Source organism: Podospora bellae-mahoneyi, chromosome 2, assembly GCF_035222275.1.
Source record: "Podospora bellae-mahoneyi strain CBS 112042 chromosome 2, whole genome shotgun sequence".
NCBI lineage: Eukaryota > Fungi > Ascomycota > Sordariomycetes > Sordariales > Podosporaceae > Podospora > Podospora bellae-mahoneyi.
Window position 1 is genome coordinate 1,762,919 of NC_085881.1, and position 21,531 is coordinate 1,784,449.

At 51.6% G+C, this 21,531-nt stretch overlaps 3 protein-coding genes across 3 annotated transcripts; 1 reads left to right on the top strand and 2 right to left on the bottom strand.

Annotated features, from left to right (window-relative positions):
• Positions 1-4,208: 4,208 nt before the first annotated feature.
• QC761_203930 (uncharacterized protein) lies at positions 4,209-4,496 on the bottom strand (the record flags this gene model as incomplete). Its single annotated transcript, XM_062876123.1, has 1 exon — positions 4,209-4,496. The coding sequence occupies one exon, from the start codon at positions 4,494-4,496 to the stop codon at positions 4,209-4,211; it is 288 nt and encodes a 95-aa protein (XP_062734686.1).
• A 5,025-nt stretch (positions 4,497-9,521) lies between these two features.
• QC761_203950 (uncharacterized protein) lies at positions 9,522-13,079 on the bottom strand. The gene is made up of 2 exons (XM_062876124.1): positions 12,023-13,079; positions 9,522-11,899 (listed from the first exon to the last, which is right to left on the bottom strand). The coding sequence occupies exons 1-2, from the start codon at positions 12,116-12,118 to the stop codon at positions 10,352-10,354; spliced, it is 1,644 nt and encodes a 547-aa protein (XP_062734687.1). The 5' UTR covers positions 12,119-13,079; the 3' UTR covers positions 9,522-10,351.
• Positions 13,080-13,214: 135 nt separating this feature from the next.
• Positions 13,215-19,630, top strand: QC761_203960 (uncharacterized protein). The gene is made up of 4 exons (XM_062876125.1): positions 13,215-13,672; positions 13,742-13,802; positions 13,861-15,372; positions 15,426-19,630. Exons 1-3 carry the CDS (start codon positions 13,526-13,528, stop codon positions 14,847-14,849), a joined length of 1,197 nt encoding a protein of 398 aa, XP_062734688.1. The 5' UTR covers positions 13,215-13,525; the 3' UTR covers positions 14,850-15,372; positions 15,426-19,630.
• Positions 19,631-21,531: the final 1,901 nt, after the last annotated feature.

A 21,531-nucleotide genomic window follows, 5' to 3' on the forward strand; every position in this document is an offset into this window, starting at 1 on the left:
CGGGAAATTGACTAACCTACATTCACACACACAAAGATAACGCACCCACCCCGTCATTGAGAGATCTAGATCTTTCAGTGGTGTATTCGGCCGCGGATATAGTAGTCTAGGTTTGGTGCTGTCTTGTGTAATGTAGTGTAGCATATAAGGCATCAAAGCCTTTGTAAACCCTAACCTGCCACCCTTACCCCCTGTTGTGGTTGGTGCCTGAGAATGATCAGCGAGACGTTCTAGGCCCCTCTCGCAACAAGTCTAGAAGCCTAACTCCGTCCCCAGACAGCGTGGGGCGTACTACCCGACTGTATCCGTTACCAAGATATTTGTGTCCCGTCAAAGGAAATGTCACCACCCGGTCGGCGTGTCTGGCCCGAGCCTGTAGTGTGTCTTTCCGTGAGGCGGTATGCTCGTGTCATAAAATGCAGGTGCCCGAGAGTACAAAACACCACCTACACCCCTTCGGCGGTAGGAGAAGGCATGTATCATTGACTGTTGGGGTAGTAAAAACCTGAAGGGATGCAGGTAGTAGCAGCATGACTGAGCCTGGTACAGTACAGCTGTCCATGGGGCAGCGAAAGCCATGAACAAGCCCCGAAGACCGAGAAGAGGGTGTGGGTGTGGGTGTGTGTTTGCCATTCTCAGACACTACCTACCTGTCACCGACCCGCACCTCACACAAAGGAACCATTCCCGTTTCATGCAGTTAGTTATTCACAACCCCGGAAAAGGACTTCAATAAATGCATCACCAAAGAAAAAAAACACCGTCGATCCCTTCCGTTCCTGGAACGGGAAGGATGGAAAGCCTCAAAAACTGCTGCCAGTCCAGCCAGCCCGTTTTAAAACCAGAGAGAGGTGCATCCCGAGGGGCCGAAGAGGTAAGGTGCTTGGGTCTTGTCTGTTCTCCATGCAATGCAGGTCCAAAAGGTAAAATAAGCCTGTTTTTCTTTTTGGCGAGCGAAATAATATTCTGGTCTATTTGTTCTTTTGCTTCTTGATGAACTGATTGTCCGACGACATCCTAAACTGCCCGTGACTCCCCGTGATGCTTTATCTCTCTCGCCTTTTATTCATATTTTTCACAAACATAGCGCCGAGTTGTGTCGAGTCCAGAACTTCAAATAATTTTTGGGAGAGCAAAAAGGTTCCAGAACCTCTTGGCTACGGATCATCCCAGGGTTGGGGTTGATTCTCCCTGCTGATCCAACGAGACAGGAATATTCTTGTGGTTTCGATTTTACATAAACTTCATCTTTCCTTTTCATTCACAAAACTAATCGCCCTTGGAATTAATGTTCACGATGCTTCCCCTCTCTGGTATCGAGCCTTGACTGGGAAAGGAAAAGTGGGCGGAGAAAATCCTCCGCCCTGGCCTTCTTTCTTGTCCACCTTGTCCCCTGCTGCCAACTTGCCAAAAAGCTTGTTCCTCTCACTTCACTCCTCCCCCGCACTCTCAACGGCTGTCATCAGGCAGTTGTCACGGCAGACATCCAGACAAGGCAAAAAAATGATGGTATTCCCAGATCGGACATCAAAAGTGTGAGATCGGTCCGAACCGGCAAAACATGTCACGTTCTGTTTCTTTTGTTTCCTTTCGGTGACTGCTCGGCGAGGTGCCCGGGAGCGGGAGGGGGGGTTTTATTCAACCATGGGAGGGAGAAGAACAAGATGGCGGAATTAGATCCGTGAGTCTCTTTGTTCTTGATAAGCTCCCTTTCCGCGAAATTGGAGTGTGTATTATGTGCTATCACGTGAGGTTGTGGCTTAGGCTTGGGTTGGTTCTGGATTGGGGTTAGTTTTGATGCCATCATCATCACTATGTCATCGATACACTAGGGAAAGAGAAAAAAGTGACGATGCCTTCAGATATGAAGAAACAGAGACCATGGCTGCGTCATTTGGCTACAGGACTCCCTTTCACTCCGAGCAGATATACCATTTCATTAATACTTGGGCACCAGGGGTTTGTGTTGTGTTGCAGCAAACCCCGATATCAGCCTGACGCGTTGTGGTTCTTGTCTCCGCAAAATCATGTCGAGAGCGGGGAGGGGGGCGGTTGTTCAATGTGATCTTCACAAGGAATCGCAAGCGCGAGTCACCTTATTGTTCTCGGAGAGCCTCCCGGAATCCTGCGCCTATTGGAGGTGCCGGTTGTGTGTCGTACATCTATCTACCTCACAGCAACGGCGATGCAGGTTGACAAGGTGCGTAAGGGCCGGGAAACGCAGCATGAGGTCATATGCAGCGGGTGGGTCGGTCGGAGTCGGTGATATGTCATTATCGTCGTTGGGGAACAAGAGTTCCAGCAGGAGTAGGACCCTGTGTTGTTTCGGAGTGACGGGTATGTGCAGTGGGAGGATAATAGCTCAACTGACGCAGGGTTGAGATAATCTCCGAAGGTGAGCAGAAGAAGACCCTTTTCTGTTGGCTCCTGTTGCCGGAGCTGGTCCCGCTTGTGTTGTTGGCTGGGTACTTCCGTGAATCCCGATGGACGTCATCGTCGACGAGTTATGGACCAAGCTGTCCCTGCCAAGCGAGCCGAGAATGTTGTCTCGCTCTTTGCTGCAAATGTGGGTATCAAGTGCCGAAGATGTTTGTCTTTTAGCCATCTAAAGAGTCTTGACACTATCGAGGATTGTCTATCAGGCATATGTCACTGTCAGTCAGTGGGTGATTTGGCACTGTTGATGATATGATTGTTGATCATCATAGCTTCAGGCGACATGCATTGTAACTCGTGTCTGCACCTCGGAGAATTTTTGTGGTTTCCAATGATAGAACTGGCTGTGTGCATACAGGAGGGGCTGGTTGAGCTGTTGAAAGCTGCAAGCTGCAACAGCTTCAAAAGCAGGGAAGTAAGCTCTTCCTGCAGCGGCTTATTCCACTGGATGAGACTTGGGGTCTTAAACATCTGCAAGTGTGTGTCCAATGAAGCCGTTACACGGAACAACTGGCACAGCAACCTCTCTTCTCACTTGCTCGTCTCGGTAGCCCGCCCCGTGCTGCACTCGGTGTGGGACTTGCCCTGGTTTTCTGTGCTACTTTAGGCCGCGGGGGCTATCTCCATACCCGACCACGCATTGTACAGCTAGAACCATAAACATTCACAGGAAGCAGCTCTCAGGAATGGCAGTGAGTTGAGTATCTTTATTGTGTATATTCATGATCTCGATCTCGTAAAGAAACCCTGAATATTCTCTGTGGGTATCTCTTAGATCCTAGGATAATTATCCACCCATGCGTGCAACATTCCCTTCCCTTTTGATTGACCAAATAACCCTCCCATGATGCCATGATTCCAGAATTCCCATATCCCGATTTCCCATCCGTTTCCACCCAAGAAGAAACCCAAACGCCGCGCTCGATGATGATGATGATGATGATGATGATAAGCTCGGTGAATAATCCAGAAAAAATGAAGTAGTATGAAAAAGGGTAAAAAGCCCTCAGTAGATTGCATGAAAGCGGGTGTCGGTTGCATCTGCCCCCTCTTGATGACGACTTCAGCCGGCGCGAAGGCTGGAACACGTCTACGTCAGAGCTTCGCTTGGCGATAGACTGGGGTGCGTTTTGCAGCCTGACCATTGGTGGAAAAGCCGTTTTCTGAATGACACGCAAGCGACTGGCCAATCACGTCGTGACCTCCCGCTGCAGATTGCTGCACAATGATGAACACTTTGCGACACAGGTGTCGCTTTGTGTTGATTTGGAAAATTGACAAGAGTTGCGCGCCCATGGGGCTGTCCTGAACTTGGCAGCAAAGGACCGGCTATGTCGATCTGGATCTCAGGGTCTTGCTGGTCGAGACCCTGAAAAACAAACATGGAAATGTGCGAGCAAGATCGATAATGTGCCGTGTAGCTGTTGGTTGGCGAATTATTAGACGAGCTCTTCGTGGCCTGCAACGAAGGGCATCGATTTGGCCAGGACTGTCCGTATAAGGTGGTATGTGCAGGCCATGATTGGTGAGAATTGGCGGCTGAGAGCAAGGCTGTCGCTTCGATATATGAGCGTTGCTGGTGTAAACTTGAGCCGAAGAGGAACCACCAGCCCGGCATTGCCGGTGCGCTGACAGAACTCTTGAGATGTGATCAAAAACTCTCACATCTCAGCTTCTGCCTGCGTCTGGTGGAAGGTGTCGGCGTTGACGAGCAAAGCGAGTCCGTGAGGTTTTTTTTTTTTTTTGGCATGTCGCTTCTAGAGGTTTGTAGTTCACGTGTAGCCAACCATCTTGGCGCATCTGTTGCAATAGTAGATGTTGGTACCGATTTGGACCATTCCAGAGCTGTTGGGGTCGTCGGTGCTGGTCAACTCTTCGGCACGAGCACATCGCAAGCAGCGGATGACGGAGACCTGTACGGGGCGCTGTGTGGAATCCATGCTGTGTCGTACTGAGGATCGTGAGCTGGAGCTAGAGAGGTCTGAATCCGAAGCGGAGTAGGATGATGAAGAGGAGCCGGAGAGGGAGCTGTATGGTGCCTTTGGACGGTAAGACGACATAGTGTCTGAGTCGTTCGTAGTAGCGGCGATTAAATGGCTGTTGTTTGTCGAGACCAGAGAGGAGCTCGACCATCGGATAAGAAACTGACTTGGGTTGGGGCCAGCGTTGAATGTTTATTTTTGGTATCCTTGGGGTGAGGAGGAGAGTTGGTGAGGGGAGTGTGTGTGCCTTTATGATGTTGGAGAGTGAGAGCGAGATGTGGGTAAAAGGGATGGACTGGGCCAGACCAAGACTTTATTCGTCTGGCTGGGTCCAACCAACAGGAGCCTGGACTTGGGGTGTGGGAGAAAAGCTCAAGCTTGCCAGGGACGGGAGCAGGGGGAGGGGGTGTGCGTTTCTGGCTACGCTACAGCGACACCAGGTAGCCCGCTGTAAGTCACACAGAACGCCCTGCTCTTGGCTCTTGGCTTAAACTTACGCCCCGTTACATGAATGGCTTCTTGATCAGCGGGTTTGTCCTACCAAAAAGTCCTACTTTCATGGACACACGTATGACCCATATGCTGCAGCAGACAAACAAACTGTGAATCAATGGCCCGAGGCTGAAGCTGGGCATGCTCAAGTTTCGTCCGTCCGTCTCTTATCTCTCGGTGCAAGCAGCGGCGCCGTTTGAAGGTTTGACGGACTGCATCAACCAAACGTTACGGAAGTGTTGCTGCTGGAGTCTTATTTCCGCTCGCCACAAAGAGCCATCCGCAGGTGTCAGAGCAGGATGTCCGGTGTTGTCCAGACGAAGGATTGCGTGCTCTGCTCTCGTCTGGACTCGGGTTCGTGCATATTACCTGCCAATCCAGACTACGATCTCTCTTTCAAAGCCCGATCGCACTGCCCAGACACGCGGCTTGCCCTTGAACGCAGCGGCAGGACCCACGCTGGAAGGTCGCCTGCCACTGGCAGCGCAGTGTTAGAAAAACAACCTCTCACGTGCTGTGCCTGAGGTCGCTCCGGTTACCTAATCCCCAGCAGCCAAGTGGAAAATTACCAAATTCACGACACATTGTGAGGGTTGGGGCTGTTGAAATCTCTGTGCCAAGAGAAAATCCAGTTAAAAGAATGAAGCCTCATGCGTGGTGCAGCCCTCACCCGGTGTTCGGCTCTGCTTAGAACAATGGCGAACCTCCGAAAACATTCCATCCTCTTTTTCTCAGCCAGGTTGATGCCGACTTGTCCGAGGTCGCCGTTTGTACTGTGTATTGTACCGTCAATTAAACATCAGGAACCTGAAACATTCACCATTTACTCTTATCTCCACTCATCTCCAGCTCTTACGGACGTCTTCTTTGATACTGCTCCCGTCGTCCTGTTGGCCGAAAAGCTCCTGATCACTGATGGTGGCCATTCGCAGCAACACACGCAAGCAGTATCTGCTACACCTAATACATCAGAATGAGAATGCATCTGTGGATGACTCCCTTCCTCAAACAACAGTTCAAACAGAGGCAATTTAGGACCCCGATACAAGAAAGCATTGTCTCTTCACAAATGTTTGTGCGTTTTCTGCCACCAAAAAGGCTTGCGTCTTGAGCGGGGTCGCTGCCCCTGGCCAACCTTAATCCCCGCCAGATGCGGACCGTTTCAAGATTCAGACCCACTCGAAAGAAGCTGGTTGGGCTGAAAGCCAGCTTGCCCACCACGAATTCGCAAATTCAAGGCAGAGCATCATTATTACAGCATTCCACCATTTCCCTATCGACTTCTTTGGAAATGCCATATTTCGCCGATGCCTGCTCACTCGCAGCTCTTGTTTTGGCTACACAATTTGCCCTTAAAACTGCTCCATCAAAATCGGGCTCAACCCCTCCAGCTCGCGGTCAATTCCCGCCCTGTTTCTGCCCTGCGCCCTTCCAGGCTGTCAACGTTCTGGAATCCTGCGGCCCTTCCGTCTGGCGGAGACTGAGAGCTTGTGTTGTGCGTTCGAGACCGATCGATCTATCCAAAACAGAATCACGCACACAGTCACACAAACTTCCTTTCTCACTCTCCTGATTCTCGAATCCACCCGAGTTTTCTCCAACTGTGAACTAACACTCTACTTCAGCTTGGCAGGGCCCTACTGGGTAGGCTTGCGACGTTGGAGGGCGTGAAGGCAGGCTGAGACCCTGCCCACAAATTAATCGACACAGTAAAAGTGAGTTAACATATATTATTTTATAGGCTATACTTCAAAAAGCAAATTAATAGGTCTTCCAAACATCCTTAAAGGCTTATGTACTATCTTTAAAAGCGTAACGACCATCTTTCAAGGCATAATGTATGATATGATATGGGAGGCTACTTGTGTGTGTCAACTATTTGGTGGTGATGGTGACTCTGATAATGCCCCAAGATAAGATGGGGAGCGGGGTATCAGGAAGGTAGCCTCCGCAACCATGCAAGCCATCAATGTAATCGCTTTTGTCCAATGCCCATACTTCACCATCAAAATGCCATGCCCGATGGCTGACCATGGCCTCCGATCGCCACTCCTCGCCGTGGTGACATGCTCGGCTGATATAGCTTGCAGGTGTGCGCGTGTTTGGTGTCCATCAATCAATCAATCAGGGGCGAGGACCTCGCCGTGCTGGCGTGCCATCGAGATCAATAACAGGAGAGATCTCGATGAGTAGGATCTCCTAGACTGCTTACCTACATAAATAACAAAAAGCTTAAAACACCGTCCGTCCGCTGCATCTCGATGCCTTTGCCCCTCTGAATTTTGGCTTTCCACCGGGCTGGCTGATCCGACCCAGTGCTTCTCGACACTCGACACACACAACAATGTCTGCTTCTCTGCCTGCCACCATAGTGTCCATACCACCTCAACTGGCAGCCAACATCGAATCATGGGGTGTGACGCACGCGCGGTTTGTATCTGATGGAGTGTCTACTTACATAAAACCCACCCACGGCCATCGAGGAATGAACCGACATCGAACTTTCAAACTATATCTCGTAACCAATCCCAACACAATCTGGTTCTACCTGCCGCCTTAAATTTACAGACATGGTCGATGACCGACCCGATATCGATCCGACCAGGCGTACAACAATCTTATGGTTCCTCTCGCCACCTGCAAATCGTGTCAATCTCCCGGCTCACTTATATTTACAACAGGCAAAGATCTTCAAGTTCTCCCAACACTCGCATCGTAGAATCTCCCCCTGATCTGAACTATCCTTGTAAGCACAAGTGGGCGTGGCATTAGCGACCGACCGACCGGCCACAAGCCATCTCTCAGTCGGTAGATTAGATCATCGAGTATTTGGTAGGAAGAGCTCTCGCTCTCGCGCCATCAGACAGAGACAAAAGGGCTCTTTTTTAGTTTCGCCGGCAGAGTGAATTAGCAAAGTTTCTTACCAATTCAAGTTGAAGCAGCAACGGGACGGGTTTAGACCAACCCGGCCTGTAACCAGTTTTTTTTTTTTTTTTTTTTTTTTTTTTTGGGCAATGCGCACGGAGTTCCATGTACGTAAGAATGTGGAGGGGGGAGTTTAAAGAAACTGAAACTTGAAGACACCACTCGACAAAGAACGGATGGTGGCAGAATGTCGGGTCGAATTTTGGCTTCCAGAAAAGTTCCTCGCGGACGGGAGTGTGTCTGATTTGTTAACCGTTCCGTTGGGACTTTTCAGGGCCGAGACTTGACAGGGACAGCAACACGGGGGGATGGATATCAGACGGAAATGATTAATGTTTTTTTGATTATGCGTGATGGGATAGGGTTTTTAGGTCAAGCCACGGTTGCAAAGGTAACCTGCGACTGGATGCTTTCGGAAGAGAGGTGGGATCTGGCCCGGGCTGTTGGGTCAGGAATGAAAGAGGGATGTGGATATCTGGGGAAGAAGAAAGGATTTTTGTATCCTTGGGTCGAGAGGAACATGAGGGTGATGATGGTCTTGAGGGAGGATGAACTGGTTCATTATTCCACGTGGAGGAGTGAATGGACCTGAGTAGTCGGACCACTTTGTGGGTTGGGGGTTGATCTAGATTCTAGAACCCATGTTGTCAGTAAAGAGCAGCGAGCTTGGGTAGACTGAATTCATATTGATTAGTAGACACATAGACTGACTTAACTCCGCGCTCATCCACCGTTATCCCACGTGTAGAGAGTGAAGCTTCGAATCCTTTATACCCTTATAACCTCAACAAGCTCACCACCCCCCTAGTTACATATGGCTTGGCTAGAATAATCCAGAAACGTGGTCAGGACTTCAACTGGTAGAGTGTAGCTTTCGTAAGCTTCGCTTCGTCAATGGCATCCCACATGGAGGGAGTGAAGGCATAGATCTAACATCTGATATAGTAATATCTGGTCCACCTGTTCACCGTTTTTAGTCAGGGTCTGCTTGGCACAACCCCCAAGAATTCACCAACTGCTACACAAGTAGTCAGTAGACATATGTGGAATTATAGATTGTTCCACGTGGAACAGATAAATCCCACACATCACCTCATGAGCTGTCATAACGAGCTTGGCTAATCTACTGACTCATAAACTACTAACATACCAGTAAGCAACAGCTGGGTCTGGGGCTCTTTACGACATTGTTCCAAGCCTTCAAGTGAATGCCACAACACCAGGGCTGAAGCTCGCGCCCTTCTCGGTGACGAGACAAGCCCGGAAAACCCGAATAGCACGTAACAAGGGATCCTGGGTATCGCAGTTGCCAAGCCTGCCTTGTGTTGTGACTGTTTAGTAAACTTCTTTGGAAAAGGAGTAGGTGAGAGAGTACCACCCTCGCTTGGGTCTTCTAAGCTTCAAGTGTGATGATATAGCGCGTTGTAGACGTAGAAAAAAGGTTGTGCCACTGGTGAATCTTCCCTGCTCATTGATCATTGCAGTCACGATGGATCGAAGTCTGAAGACGACACGCAGTAGAACGCGTGCCATCTTTGTCACAACAGTTTCTTTGCCTGATCATCATGAATTCACTTGAATACTGAGAGGAAAGCTCCAGGCCTTTGGTCTTTAAACAAGGAAATACCAATAAGTCGCGGTGTGATTTACGTTGACATTTTCACAAGTAGAAACGCATCAACAGATTTAGAGTTGGAGCGTGAATTATTGGTTCCCTTCCCTATTTATTCCTGATTAAAAAGTGTTTCTATGATTTTGAGAGCGAGAGAGAGTGAGAGAGAGAGCAAGCAGCTGGCACCTGGCCACGGCATTGTGTCTGTGTCAGAGACTGTGTGTGGGAGAGATATCTTGTGAGCAGAAATCTGTTTGACCCGAGAAGAAAACTTGATCTCCTCCTTTCTCTTGCGCTTGATTCTTTTCATGTTATTAATTCCTACTCCCCTAGCAACCAGGTTTTCTCTCAAAATATTTGAAACAAAAACATGGCCATGAGAGAGAAAAGAGCAACCAAGAAAGAACCAACAGTCAGAGCGTGTGTAGTATCTCTGCAAAGACAGTATTTCCTCCCCCACCCCCTTCCCTGCCTTCCCCACAACATTTCGCCTTGTGTGTGATAATAAAAAAGAGATTCGGTCGGATGATTGTGAGTATGCGAGAGTTGTCTGCGTGTGTGTGGCGGTGCTTCGTTGTCGATGTGTGTGCGAAAAATGAAGAGCTGTGAAAGACAAAAGAAAACAGACGAGAGAGGCCAACAACAACAAAAAATAATAACAAGCAGCGGTGAACGGTAACACCTGATATATAAATACAACTGCTGAATGCGCCTGAAGCAAAACAAAAATCGTCTCGTCATTAGTCGGCCCTGGCTTCTCGCGGAACAAGTGTGTCGAATAGAGGATGGTGATAATGCCTGATGGTGGTGATAGGGACTGGAAGAAGTGATACCAAAAGGTGCAGCCACAGAGACGGTCTGTAGAGTGAGCCATATGGTGGATTGTTTGAGACTGCCATGACTGCTACATGACAATGCAACAGCCGCAACCACCCTTCTTTGGTGCTGGATCCTCCTCAGGGGGTTCCGGTACTTTGACTGTCGACGACGGCTGAGGCTGGGTCTGTGGTTGTGGTCCTGGTGTCCGTGGGCTTGGTAGAGGACTCATGGTTGGTTTGTCTGAGATCTTGGGCATTGTTGAATATGAGCTCGCTCTTCCTCCAAGCGTAGGGCTCCTCACTTCTGGCCTTAATGGCCAGTCACCCTGCTCCTCATCCTGCACTTCCTTTTCAGGATCCCTCTCCTCTTGTCCCGTGATGTTCTCTGGAGGTTTCAAGAACCCTTCGTCGGTGAGTGGCCTAAACTCTCTGTCGTAGACATTTCCAAACTTGCCCTCTCGTTCCATCCTCTCTTGAGCTAGCCGCTTGGCTACGGTTGGCAAGAGTTGTTGGTCCGGAGGCAAGCGAGGATCAGGCCGGTACGCAGAGATCATCCAGGGTGGTTCTCCTTCCATCGGCTTGCTACTGCTGGAAAACTCCCTCTCAGCAGACCTCGTGGATGGCCGTGTCCCGCTACTAGTCGAGTCCTTACTAGGCCCACCTCTTGTCTTGGGACGTCCGGCAGCCCCATTCGCAGCCTTTGGTTTTCTAATCCCGGCAGGCTTCTTGGGAGATGGATCGGTTCTCTTGTTCGGTTGGCTAGTGGATTGAGCAGTCCCCTCGCTCGGTGTCAGTTTGCCAAGCGAGGTTGCGTTACTACCGCTTCTGCCTCGGGTTCTGGAGTAAGATATCGAGTCCTCGCCGGGACTACCGTCACGTTTCCTGGCCAAGAGAGTGTCTCGTTCGATATGCTCGCTGGGAATGGGCACCGGGCTGACCTTTGCCACGGGGATTTTCGAAGTGTTTTTGCCGCTACCCGTCGACACCCAATATCCGTCACCCTCTTCCACAATTTCCTCTGGACGTCTAAGATCCCAACTAGGAATCGCGTTGAGATCTGGAGTCTTGGGTTCTGTCGTCGTTGCCCCCGAGTTTTTCCTAGATCTCGAGGCATTATCCGTACCACCAATCGACCTCCCTGAACCGTTCAGCTTGTCCTGACTCTGATCCCTCCGTGTCCTGTTTTGACTCTTCGACCTTGCCCTGTCCCTTTGGCGTGGCAAAAAGATACCAGCAGCTTGCAACTCTTCACTTTCAATCCGAGCCAACTTGTCCCGATGAATCCATTTCGAATTGTCCTCTTGTCCTATCGGCGGCGTGCTGTCCCTCGGCCCCGTTCTCTGCAAACCATCGGATCCATTCCCTCTCGTGTCGCTATCAAATGCTTCCGTGCTCTCCAGAGAACCGGGGTGGTCCTGAATACTCCGGGGTTTCGATTGCTTGTGGTGGTTTTGGGTGGCATAAGCAGTCATATCGGAACCAGCGTCTCCGTTGGCGTACTTTCGCGAAATCGAGTCTAGGCCCGTGGCGGTAGAGTGCAGAGTAGAATTACCATTCTGAGGGGCCAGTGGCTGTCGGTGGGATGAGTAGGCGTTTTCGTCATGTACAAGCCGCTTGCCGTCGTGAAGGTCGTTCTGTAGTGGGACGCGAGTGTTAGAAAAGAGCGCTTTCCCTCAAGGTAAGGGAGGCAGGGGACAGGGAAGTTGGAGGAAGGCACGTCTCCGCTTGAAAAATGCTGTCGATGGTTTTGTTCTTACCTCTGCTTCGTCCGGCACAGCAAGGTCCCACGGATAGCCAGTGTCATGGGCAGCAGAAGGTGAGAATGCCGTCGTCGTCTGCGACACTGCCGCCATATTTGTCACCGACAAAGACAACTCAACCGACGGTTGGCGACGGCGACAAACCAGTCGTCGACTGTTCGGCAGGAAATTACGGGGCAGGTGCGGCAGCGAACCCAAACCACCGGGCCAAAAACTGGGCCTATCTTTTTTTGATCCGGAAACAGAAAGAAAAGTGTAGATTGTGTAGGCCGTTGAAGAGAGCACTTGACAGCTGCCGGCGCGGGTGTAATGGGCGCCGAGTGTATCACCGCGCCACCCAGCCTCTCCAACTTGGCCAACAGCGTCAAGTGCAGCGCAGATCGGAACTCCTCATGCGGCTGTTTCCGATGTTCTAGATGCTGTCGTCGCGGATTGGGCTGATCGATTCAATCGGCGCGGTCGGCGGTAATGTTCGCGCGTGATGGTCGTGACAAAGGAAAAGGGCGGAAGCGCAGGCAGACGATGCGGAGGTCGTGTGGTTGCTTGGAAGATGGTCTTGGTGTTGTGTGATTTGTCGTGGGTGTCCTGGGCTGCCTTCCACGGAGCACCACTCACTTCAACCTTTGACGAAACGAGCTACAGGGACCTAAACTTTTTTGAGGAGCCTGGCGTCTGCGGGTCCCGGAATTTGGATTCTCCCCCCCTTGGCCCTGTTCCTATTCAACGTCGGCGTGGCTACCTTCGACAGATCAACGGGGTCAGTGTTCGATAGTTGTCGTCGTCTGATTAAAGCAGCGGAGCGAGCAATGTGCCCGAGTGGAAACAAGAGAATGGACGGATGCGATGCGCTCCAAAGACAAAAAAAGAGGGGCATGGAACCAATCCACGAGCAGCCTTGGGTCCAGCGGCATCAACAAACTGACGGGTTGACGTTGACGTGAACTGTCAAACGAACATCAACAACATGGACCGTCCGTCGCGTGGTGCAAGTATCAATTGACAATTTCCTCTAGGCACTGCCATTCCCTTGGGCCATCCAGGGGTAAACTCGTCCCCAGGTCGCATTCGCTGGAGAAGGGTCCCAAGCGAAAAGGAGTCTCATTAATCTTCTTTCGTGATGCCATTGGTCAATTCCACCCATGGTCCGTGTCCATTGCCTCATTCACTCATTCATTTCTCGTCTTGGGGCTCGACTTGGACGGTAATGTCCGCCAAGTCAAGCATCGCCGTTCCTTTTTGCCTTGTTCTCGACAGCTTCAACATCATGTGATTGATTGTCTTTCATGCCATTTCAGAATCATCGAATTTGCCATTCTTGCTGGCTAGACGGTACATGGGAGCGTTGAAAAGCTCTTGCCTTGCCTATCAATCCAAACTTTATTCGCAAGCGAGATTCAACTTCATTAATTGCTCTCTCTTTCTATCACTTGACCCCGGCTTCCAGGTTCATACAAGCAGCCTCGCCCTGCTTGGCCACATCCGCACAGAGCAAACAATATCATGGCATCGTCTCAGTCTTTGCCCAGCCAAACTAGGCGTACGCGAATTGTTTGTATCAGCGATACTCATAATTCAACTGTCAAGCTACCGAAAGGTGACGTGCTGATTCATGCTGGCGACTTGACGAACCAGGGTAGCTATTCAGAGGTAGCAAGACCGTTTCTTTTATTGGATCTTCAAGGGCACCATTTATAGTTTGCTAACGGTGCCTTCTAGCTTTTCAAAACAGTGCAGTGGTTAGAAAAGGTCGACTTTGAAGTCAAGATTGTGATTGCCGGTGAGAATTGACAGCCACGACGACTGCATTTCTCTTGCATCAAGGCTGATTCTGTCAGGAAACCATGATATAACACTGGATCAAGGCTTCTATCAAGATCATGGGCAAAGTTTCCACAACAAGAATCCCCAGAACACGGCTGAGTGTCTCAAGCTTCTGACATCGAGCCCTACCATCACATACCTGTGTCATAGCTCCACGAGAATCCGGCTTACCAACCCCAAAGGACCAAGAACCGAATTCAATGTCTTTGGCTCTCCCTACAGTCCCAAGAACGGTCTGTGGGCATTCGGATACGATGGCAACGGCGTGGAGCCAGATCCTTCGGGAACGCAAACATCTACAGACCTCGTCTCCCAAGAAGCAGTAAACCTTTGGTCAGAGATCCCACTTGATACCGATATCCTGGTCACACATACACCACCACGAGGCAACTGCGATGCCACGCTTGGATGTCAATTTTTGAAGAAACGACTCTCGACAGTCCGCCCAAGACTTCATGTTTGTGGCCATGTCCATCCGGGAAGGGGTGCTCAGCGAGTGCGATGGGAGCCGGAAAGGGATGAATTTGCCAACGAGCAATATCATGAAGCCGGCGTGGAATATTGGAATGACCCCCACCCAGATATTCAGTCAGCCAAGCTCAGTCTGGTTGATTTGACCCCTCGTGGAGGCAACCGAGCCCTTGCCTTTGGAAACTCGGCCGAAACTACCATGAATGTATCAGGAGGCAGCCCACGTGATGGTCTGCTCCGAGCACCGTCTGTCTCATGCATCCCATCATCCCGACAGGATTCCGAGTGTCGGGTCTCGGATGGTCAGCCCCGTGGCCTTGGTCCTGGTCCTGGGCTGGGCCCCGGGCTCCCTACCTTGGATGACGTCCAGCCTCTAACGTCCAAAAGCCGAGAGTTGAACTCCAGTCGCACGGGTCGACGCGAGACTTGCGTAGTCAACTGTGCTATCGTGGCAACGAACTGGCCTCACACGGGTGGCAGGAGATACAACAAGCCAATTGTCGTTGATGCGGATTTGCCTGTATGGACGTAGTTCCAGGACTCGGCATACTGCCAGCCTACGGCGAATAGAGCGGATTCCATTCCTTGAGAGATCACTCTCCGTGACTATTTGGGTAGCTACGTGTGGTCTCATCGACAGACAGCTGGCGTGGGACCCGTTGAAACGCCGACTACGGCCACCATGATGGAGCATCACTGAAGATCAATACCGACTCGATCCGACACTTGTTGCTCCACCCAACAAGCTGCTCGGCCCGCTCTATGAACCAACAACCGCATGGTTATGAATCCGATACGCTACCGTCTTGCCCGTCCAGGATCCTGCCGTTGCTCCCCACAGAATCAAGTGTGCTCAACGTGGCATGCTTGGGACAACATCTCCATAGTCCGGCCCATATGTGGACTTTGGAAGCATGGAGGAAGATGTCAACCTCGACATCATGACGAAGCTACGATAGTTGTCACTGAACGACTGGGACACATTCACAGCTGAAACCACGTCGACGAGCGTACGTGCATATATCCAAATAGGCAACGTCTCATGTGACGTTTGGGTATGTGTTTTATCAACTGTGACGTTTTGCAAGCTGTTGACCGAGCGAGGCAGGGCTCGGTCAGACTCATCTCCTTCTACTCGTACGAGGAATGAATGGAGTAGTTCTCAAGTGGAGTCTTGTTCGTCGCTCTGCGACCCGGCTATGTTCCGATATCTGAGAGGCCAGACATAGGCAAGTCTCAGCAGGCGAACTGGCTTGCTAAGATCAACGTCTCCTTGAGTGTGGCACATGCCTCGAACCCGGGGATCCGCAGCCTGACCCCAGAATTCACAAGCGGGCTGAACATCAGACATCTCCGTCAGCAACGGCCCGCATAGCGTTTCCGCTTTTACCCCAGCTTGCAGCCGTCACTGCCTCGTGAGATCCAGGCTTGAGGTTGTCGGCAGGTCACGAGCTCAGAGGCTCACGAGTGCAGGTACAAGAGCCAATAAGCGCTGGCCAAGGCCAGCTGCGGTCTCGGCTGCGTGCTCTCTCTTCTTTGCCAATTGCGGAGAAACATACTGCAGAGGGAGAAGCAACGGCGGTGCTAATCGGAAAGAAAGCGAGAGCTGCAGGAGTCTGGAGGGGCACAAGACCGCGAGCTGTCCCATGTGGCACCTAGACGAGCGCTTCTGCATCTTTTTGGGACCAGTCATCCAGTGCTCGCCATGGCAACAGTGGTCAGATGGTGGGGATGAGGCCGCGGAGAGCATTAACGTCTGATGCTCCAGCTCCTGCACGATAGTTGCGTTATTTGTCGTGGGGGACCATTGCAGTCCAATGGGGCTTTCCAAGAACGCTATGCTGCACATGTGCCCCGGGAACCAGACCAAGACGCATTGTGCACGATGATACCAGAAATGCTGAGCTGGGAGGCTGCTGACAGATGTGCAGTTCACAGCCTGCCCATCGACATCACAATTGGCAGCAAATATCGAACTCATGGTTGGTTCTCACCGCCATGAGGTCAACGGACGCACGGCATATCGACGCTCCATTAGCAGTCAGCCTGACCGCCCAAAACGTTCCGTGCTTCCCGTACCGGACTATGCTCTCACTATTGGGGTGACACAAAGTCTTTCGGTAAGGGATCTCACCCGCGTCGAGGTTTATTCGGTGTCAGCTCCCTGAAGTTAAGGTCCTTACCTAACAAGGGTGTTTTGCTTGGTCAAAAGAGCGGGCATGGGGAGGAGGGAGGGGTAAAGTCGCGCGGGCTTGGCGGGGGTAAGTTCACACTTCCCCATGCTGACTCGTCACAGGAGCTGTCGGTCTCCTGAGCGCTGCAGAAGCTCCAACAAGTCTCAAAAGCGACCACCGGAAGAGACAGTTTCTCTCTTTGGAGAACCAGATCTACCTCGTATGTACCTCTCCGGGACAATGGGCAAGCCGAAACACAGCAGATGACATTCTTGGGAGGGATATCAGTGCTTAGAGTGTTACACCTATGACCGCATTGCTGTGCAAAAAAAAAAAAGCAGGATCTGGACGAATCTTGATATGTTCATCCACACATGACAGCTCAGGACGGAATCCTGTCAAGCCTCATAGCTCAGGCACCAAAACCTCTCTCCAAGCCGCAGTGTCCGATCGACTGGCGCTCCCCCCGCGACCACCGAAACGGCCCACTTGGAATGCCGCTGCCATCTGCAGATTCCGGATTTTCAGGGGTCTTGATTGGTAGCCAAGGCGCCTCCCACCGGGGTCTCGTTGTGTTTTGATAGCACACCACACACATCTCGATTGGCCGAAGCGTGGGTAGGTGTCAGTTTGGCGACAACCATCCAGTGAGGGGCACTGGCTCTGGATCGGATGGTCAGAAGCGGCCCTCCAACTCGCGTCATCAGCATCTGCTTGGCCCTTTCCTTGGCCGGCCTGCCCCGAGTGGTGTCTTCGACTGCGAACTCCTGACGGCGAGAGAGTGGGTGGTGTGGGTGAGGTCCAAGTCGTGAGTGGTGTATGTATGGAGGTGAGCAGAACCTCGCGGTGTGAGGGAGGCACGAGAGGGAATTATGTATGCACACACTCACCGCCTATCGGGTCCTTTGAGGCCAGCGCCCCGTACCTGCTTTCATGATGGCCTCTTTGGAAGACTGGCCATGGTTGGTTGTCAACAACAGGAGGTACGGATGTACATCGGTACACTACTGATTCAACCCCCCGCGCCCAGCAAGAAACGAGCACGAGATGAGCGGAGAATGGTTAATGAAGCGTCTCAGCAGACTTGACTACTAACGTCGATTTTTGCTTGATAAAACCGCAGCGATCACACGTACCGGCGGGACCTTGGCTTTGCGCGGCAGGTTTGCTGTCCAATCCTAACAAGGCACATCTACCAGCACGGCTAATAGATACGGGTTTGCGCGACTGGCGCCGAATTCCCCAAGTCCTTTTTGATCTCCTCTCTGGCTGTAACGAGGGACAAAAAATTTTGACCGGAACCAATTGGCTGAAGACCTGCTTAGTAGCACCGCTTAGCTTCTGGTTCGTCAATCCAAGCAACACGAAAGGAGGGGAGGGGGTTCCCTATCACTGCTTCATGCCGGTTGTCTTGCCTCACACACGGTGGAGGGGACGCCTGCTGAGTGGATGGTAACGGGCTGGGAACCGGCAGGTTCGGGCATTCAGTTTTTCTGACGGCTCGTCTTTTTGCATTTTCACTGCAGGGCATTCTCCATGGAAGAGGAGTAATTGGTTGGTGAGAGAGGAGCCCACAGACCTGCAGCCAAGTTGCCTCGCATCCAGTCAAGCCAAGAAGGCACGATGCGCTGGCGCACTAGGTACTTACTTACTCACTACCACTGACTGGCCTAACCTTGATGGCTTCTCCGAAGCACACAATGTGCAGTTTTTTTCTGATATCGATGGGTTGTTTTGGGGACTTTTCTGCTTTCTGAGAGCCGGGGAAAGAAAGATGTGACAAGTCAACCGACAGCCCCGTTTCGTGTCGACGAGGAAGGTTGGTAGCGGCAGTTGAAGTTATGGGAGAGTGGGAGATCACCTATCAAGAACACCGCGATATCTGGGTTTTAGACCCAAAGTTGAAGTCAGGCTCTCATGGGGCTCTTTTAGACAACAAAGGACATGCTATAGAATAAGGCGGCGGGGTGGGCCTGGTTTTGGTTTCAACGAAGCTATGGATGCGCCATACAGCTACCATGTCATTTGCCCCGCAGACGTGGAGTTTTGAGCTGTAAGCCAACAAGAAACCACACGCTGGCTGATGAAGAATAATTTTTCTTCTGGCTAGCTCTGCTCGTGATCACTGGGTTGGGTGTTGTTCAATGGGCATCTGATTTTAGGAGAATGTGATCTAGCTTTGGGTTCTTCTGTATGCGTCACTGGACAGTCATGAAAAGGAGGTGGATATGTGTTGGCATGGCTGGTGATGGTGGTGCCGGCAGGTTAACGAACCCAAACCCCCCAAGACCAAGCAGCTCAGCCCAGCCCAGCCCAGCCCACAGGGACAGGACAAGATATCAAATATTGCTTGCGTAGTTGCTTGCTCTGCTGCTTTGCTTGCTTGCTTATGTATCTGTTATGTTATGCGGTCGAGGCTGATTCGTCGTTTGCTTTTCTGCTGTCGTTCATCGCCTCGCTTTCTACTTGGTTGGGGCGCATTGGATGAGAGAAACTGAGGGCTAAGGACCGGGTACATTTCTCGGGATTTGAGGGGAAGGGAGAGATGAGTCTTGTGCAAACCAAGAGAAGGAAAAGAACAAAAAAAAATCTGGAAAGGACCCTCTCTCTCTGTTGCATTGAGGTTTATCGAGGGAATAAAAAGAAAAAACAAAACTGGTGGTTGCCGGGGAGGATGCCGACTGAGGAGACTCACCGCTAGAACTACTGTTGTGTAGGATATGCTTGGGATGTGGGAGTTGTATGCAAGATGCAAGAGAGCTGCATAAAAGTTGAAACGAGCGCGTTGCCGACCGCTGGTTTGGCGATGTTGCTTTGGGGGAAAATCTCCTCTGACAAAGATTTAAACGGAGATTTTGATGGGTTGAAATGCATCACTTGGTGGAAGAGTTGATCTGGAATAGCTCCATAAGAGGCAACGATGAACGGGATGAACTTCATGACAAAGCGTCGTGAGCGTGGCATCGGTGTTAAGGTTATCGCCTCCAACGTGGAAATCCCGTCTGTCATCTGAAAATCTGTCTGTCATTTGCTCAAGCACTCAGGCACACACACGGGGATCTTTAAAGCACCGGGTCTGGGTCTGGTCTGGTCGGGCCTCGGAGAGTTGCCACTTTTCAGGAGAAATATAACTTCTAGGCCACTTGTTGAGAAGGGGCTTGGGCTTCGAGGGAAATGGGATTCAATGTGTCATTTGGATCCCGAACAGTATGATCCATTCATAGGAATTTGCAAAGAGGCAAAGAAGTTCCCATAATGTAGTGAAAGGGGGCAAAAATTCTGGAAGTGTTGGACAAAAATGCGTATGCCTTTGCCTCAGTGCCTCAGCGGTGATAGGGAAAGGGAAGTTGAGGAGGCCGCTCCGGGCGGTTGTTAGTAGCCCGTTTTCCGGCAGACCCGTTGCCCATTCGTGCCCGTTGGTTGGGCGGGTTTGGTGGTGGCGGAGAGGCTGGATTGTTGTTCGAGGGTCGGGCGATAGGTAGCTGGGTAGGGATTCCTCCGAGGAACTTCTTGAGCGCCTTCGGAGAGACCTAGAGGAGGTCAAGTGTTCGTTGCCTCGCGTTCTCGGTGCTGTGCTGCTTAGTCTTACACGAAAGGAGCTGAGGATTGTGCTGATCTGAGGAGGCTTGGACCTTGGGCTGGGGGAATATTATGTATGACAGTTCCAGAGTGAGGCCGTGGTGAACGCTGTGTTGTCTTTGAGAGAGGGCCGAGTCCCAACTGAGACAGGTGCATTCGCTAGCGGCGAGTGAAAAGATGGGGAGGTGACAGAAGCCGACAGAAGGAAAGGGACGTCCGGTGAGCTGCGGATGAGTTCAAAGCAGTTTAAAGAGACGGGTGTTGTCAGCGGGCGCTAGCTGAAAGAGGAAAGATAGAGGAAAGACTGTGCCTGTCAAACCAATAGCCTTCCATCCCCACAGTATCCACAACCTCCCGCATCGTCCACGCCCCCCCGCCCTCTCAGACCGACTGAGGAATCCACAGCGGGGGAACAAGAGAGAGGAAGAGGGCGAGAGAGGAAGAGGGCGAGAGAGGAAGAGGGCGAGTGAGGAAGAGGGCGAGTGAGGGCAGCCGGCTGTGAGAACTCTTTACACATCTCCATCTTGCCCACCCCATGCTCCCAATTGATTCATCTTTGCTTGCCAGTTCAGTAGCATTGATGCAGTGCAGTTGAACCTGGGAAGAAACAGGAGCAGAAGCAGGACAACGCGTGAAGCAGGAAGCCAGCAGGAAGCAGGAAGCGAGAGGAGGCCCCCCGTTGGCCACATCCCACTGGAGAGAACGGCTTGCAGGTGACTTCATCGCCTGTCCTTCTTCGCTCCCCCATCACCTCATACCACATACCACGCACCACCTCACAATAACAAGCAACCCGAGCCCAGAACCAGGTCGGCACTTGGGCTGGCCCTGATAATCACGACCCTGTTCTCTGGACCGTTTTCCACTGTTTTTGCCATCGACACCTACCCACGCATACCGAGGAACTTGGGACAACAAATCCACTTCCAGTCCATTTCACCCCACGACAGAGCAGCAACGGTTGCTTGGTGCTGGGTAGTTCAGGTGCTCCACCAGCCAAAGCACTCGTCCCATATACAGCAACACCCGTCCCAACACCGCTTCCTCTCTCCCCCTCCCCGCTCGCTGCTGCACCTCTACAACTCCTCACACACAACCACCACCTCAACCTCACAAACCCCCCCCCCTCCAAAACAAAAAAAACACCGCATTGTCTCCTTTTTTCCCTTGGTTTTGTTTTTGCCTGGTTGAGCCGCTGGCCGACCTGCCTTACCTCGCCCTACCCATCAATCAGTCCGCCTCGGAAGCGTGATTCCATTCCTCGTCGCCGCATTCGCCTCCCTGCATAACTCACCACCCACGCTCCTTCGACCCGGAGCCGAGTCCTGGCGCCTCCGATGCAATAGCCGCCCCGTGTCGACCAGCCGACTGCTGCCTCTGCACCGCGCTCCTTTCGTCGACCCCCACCGTCATCATCCGAACACTCGCCCATCTCACCAAAGTGAAGCTCCCCAGCAGCTG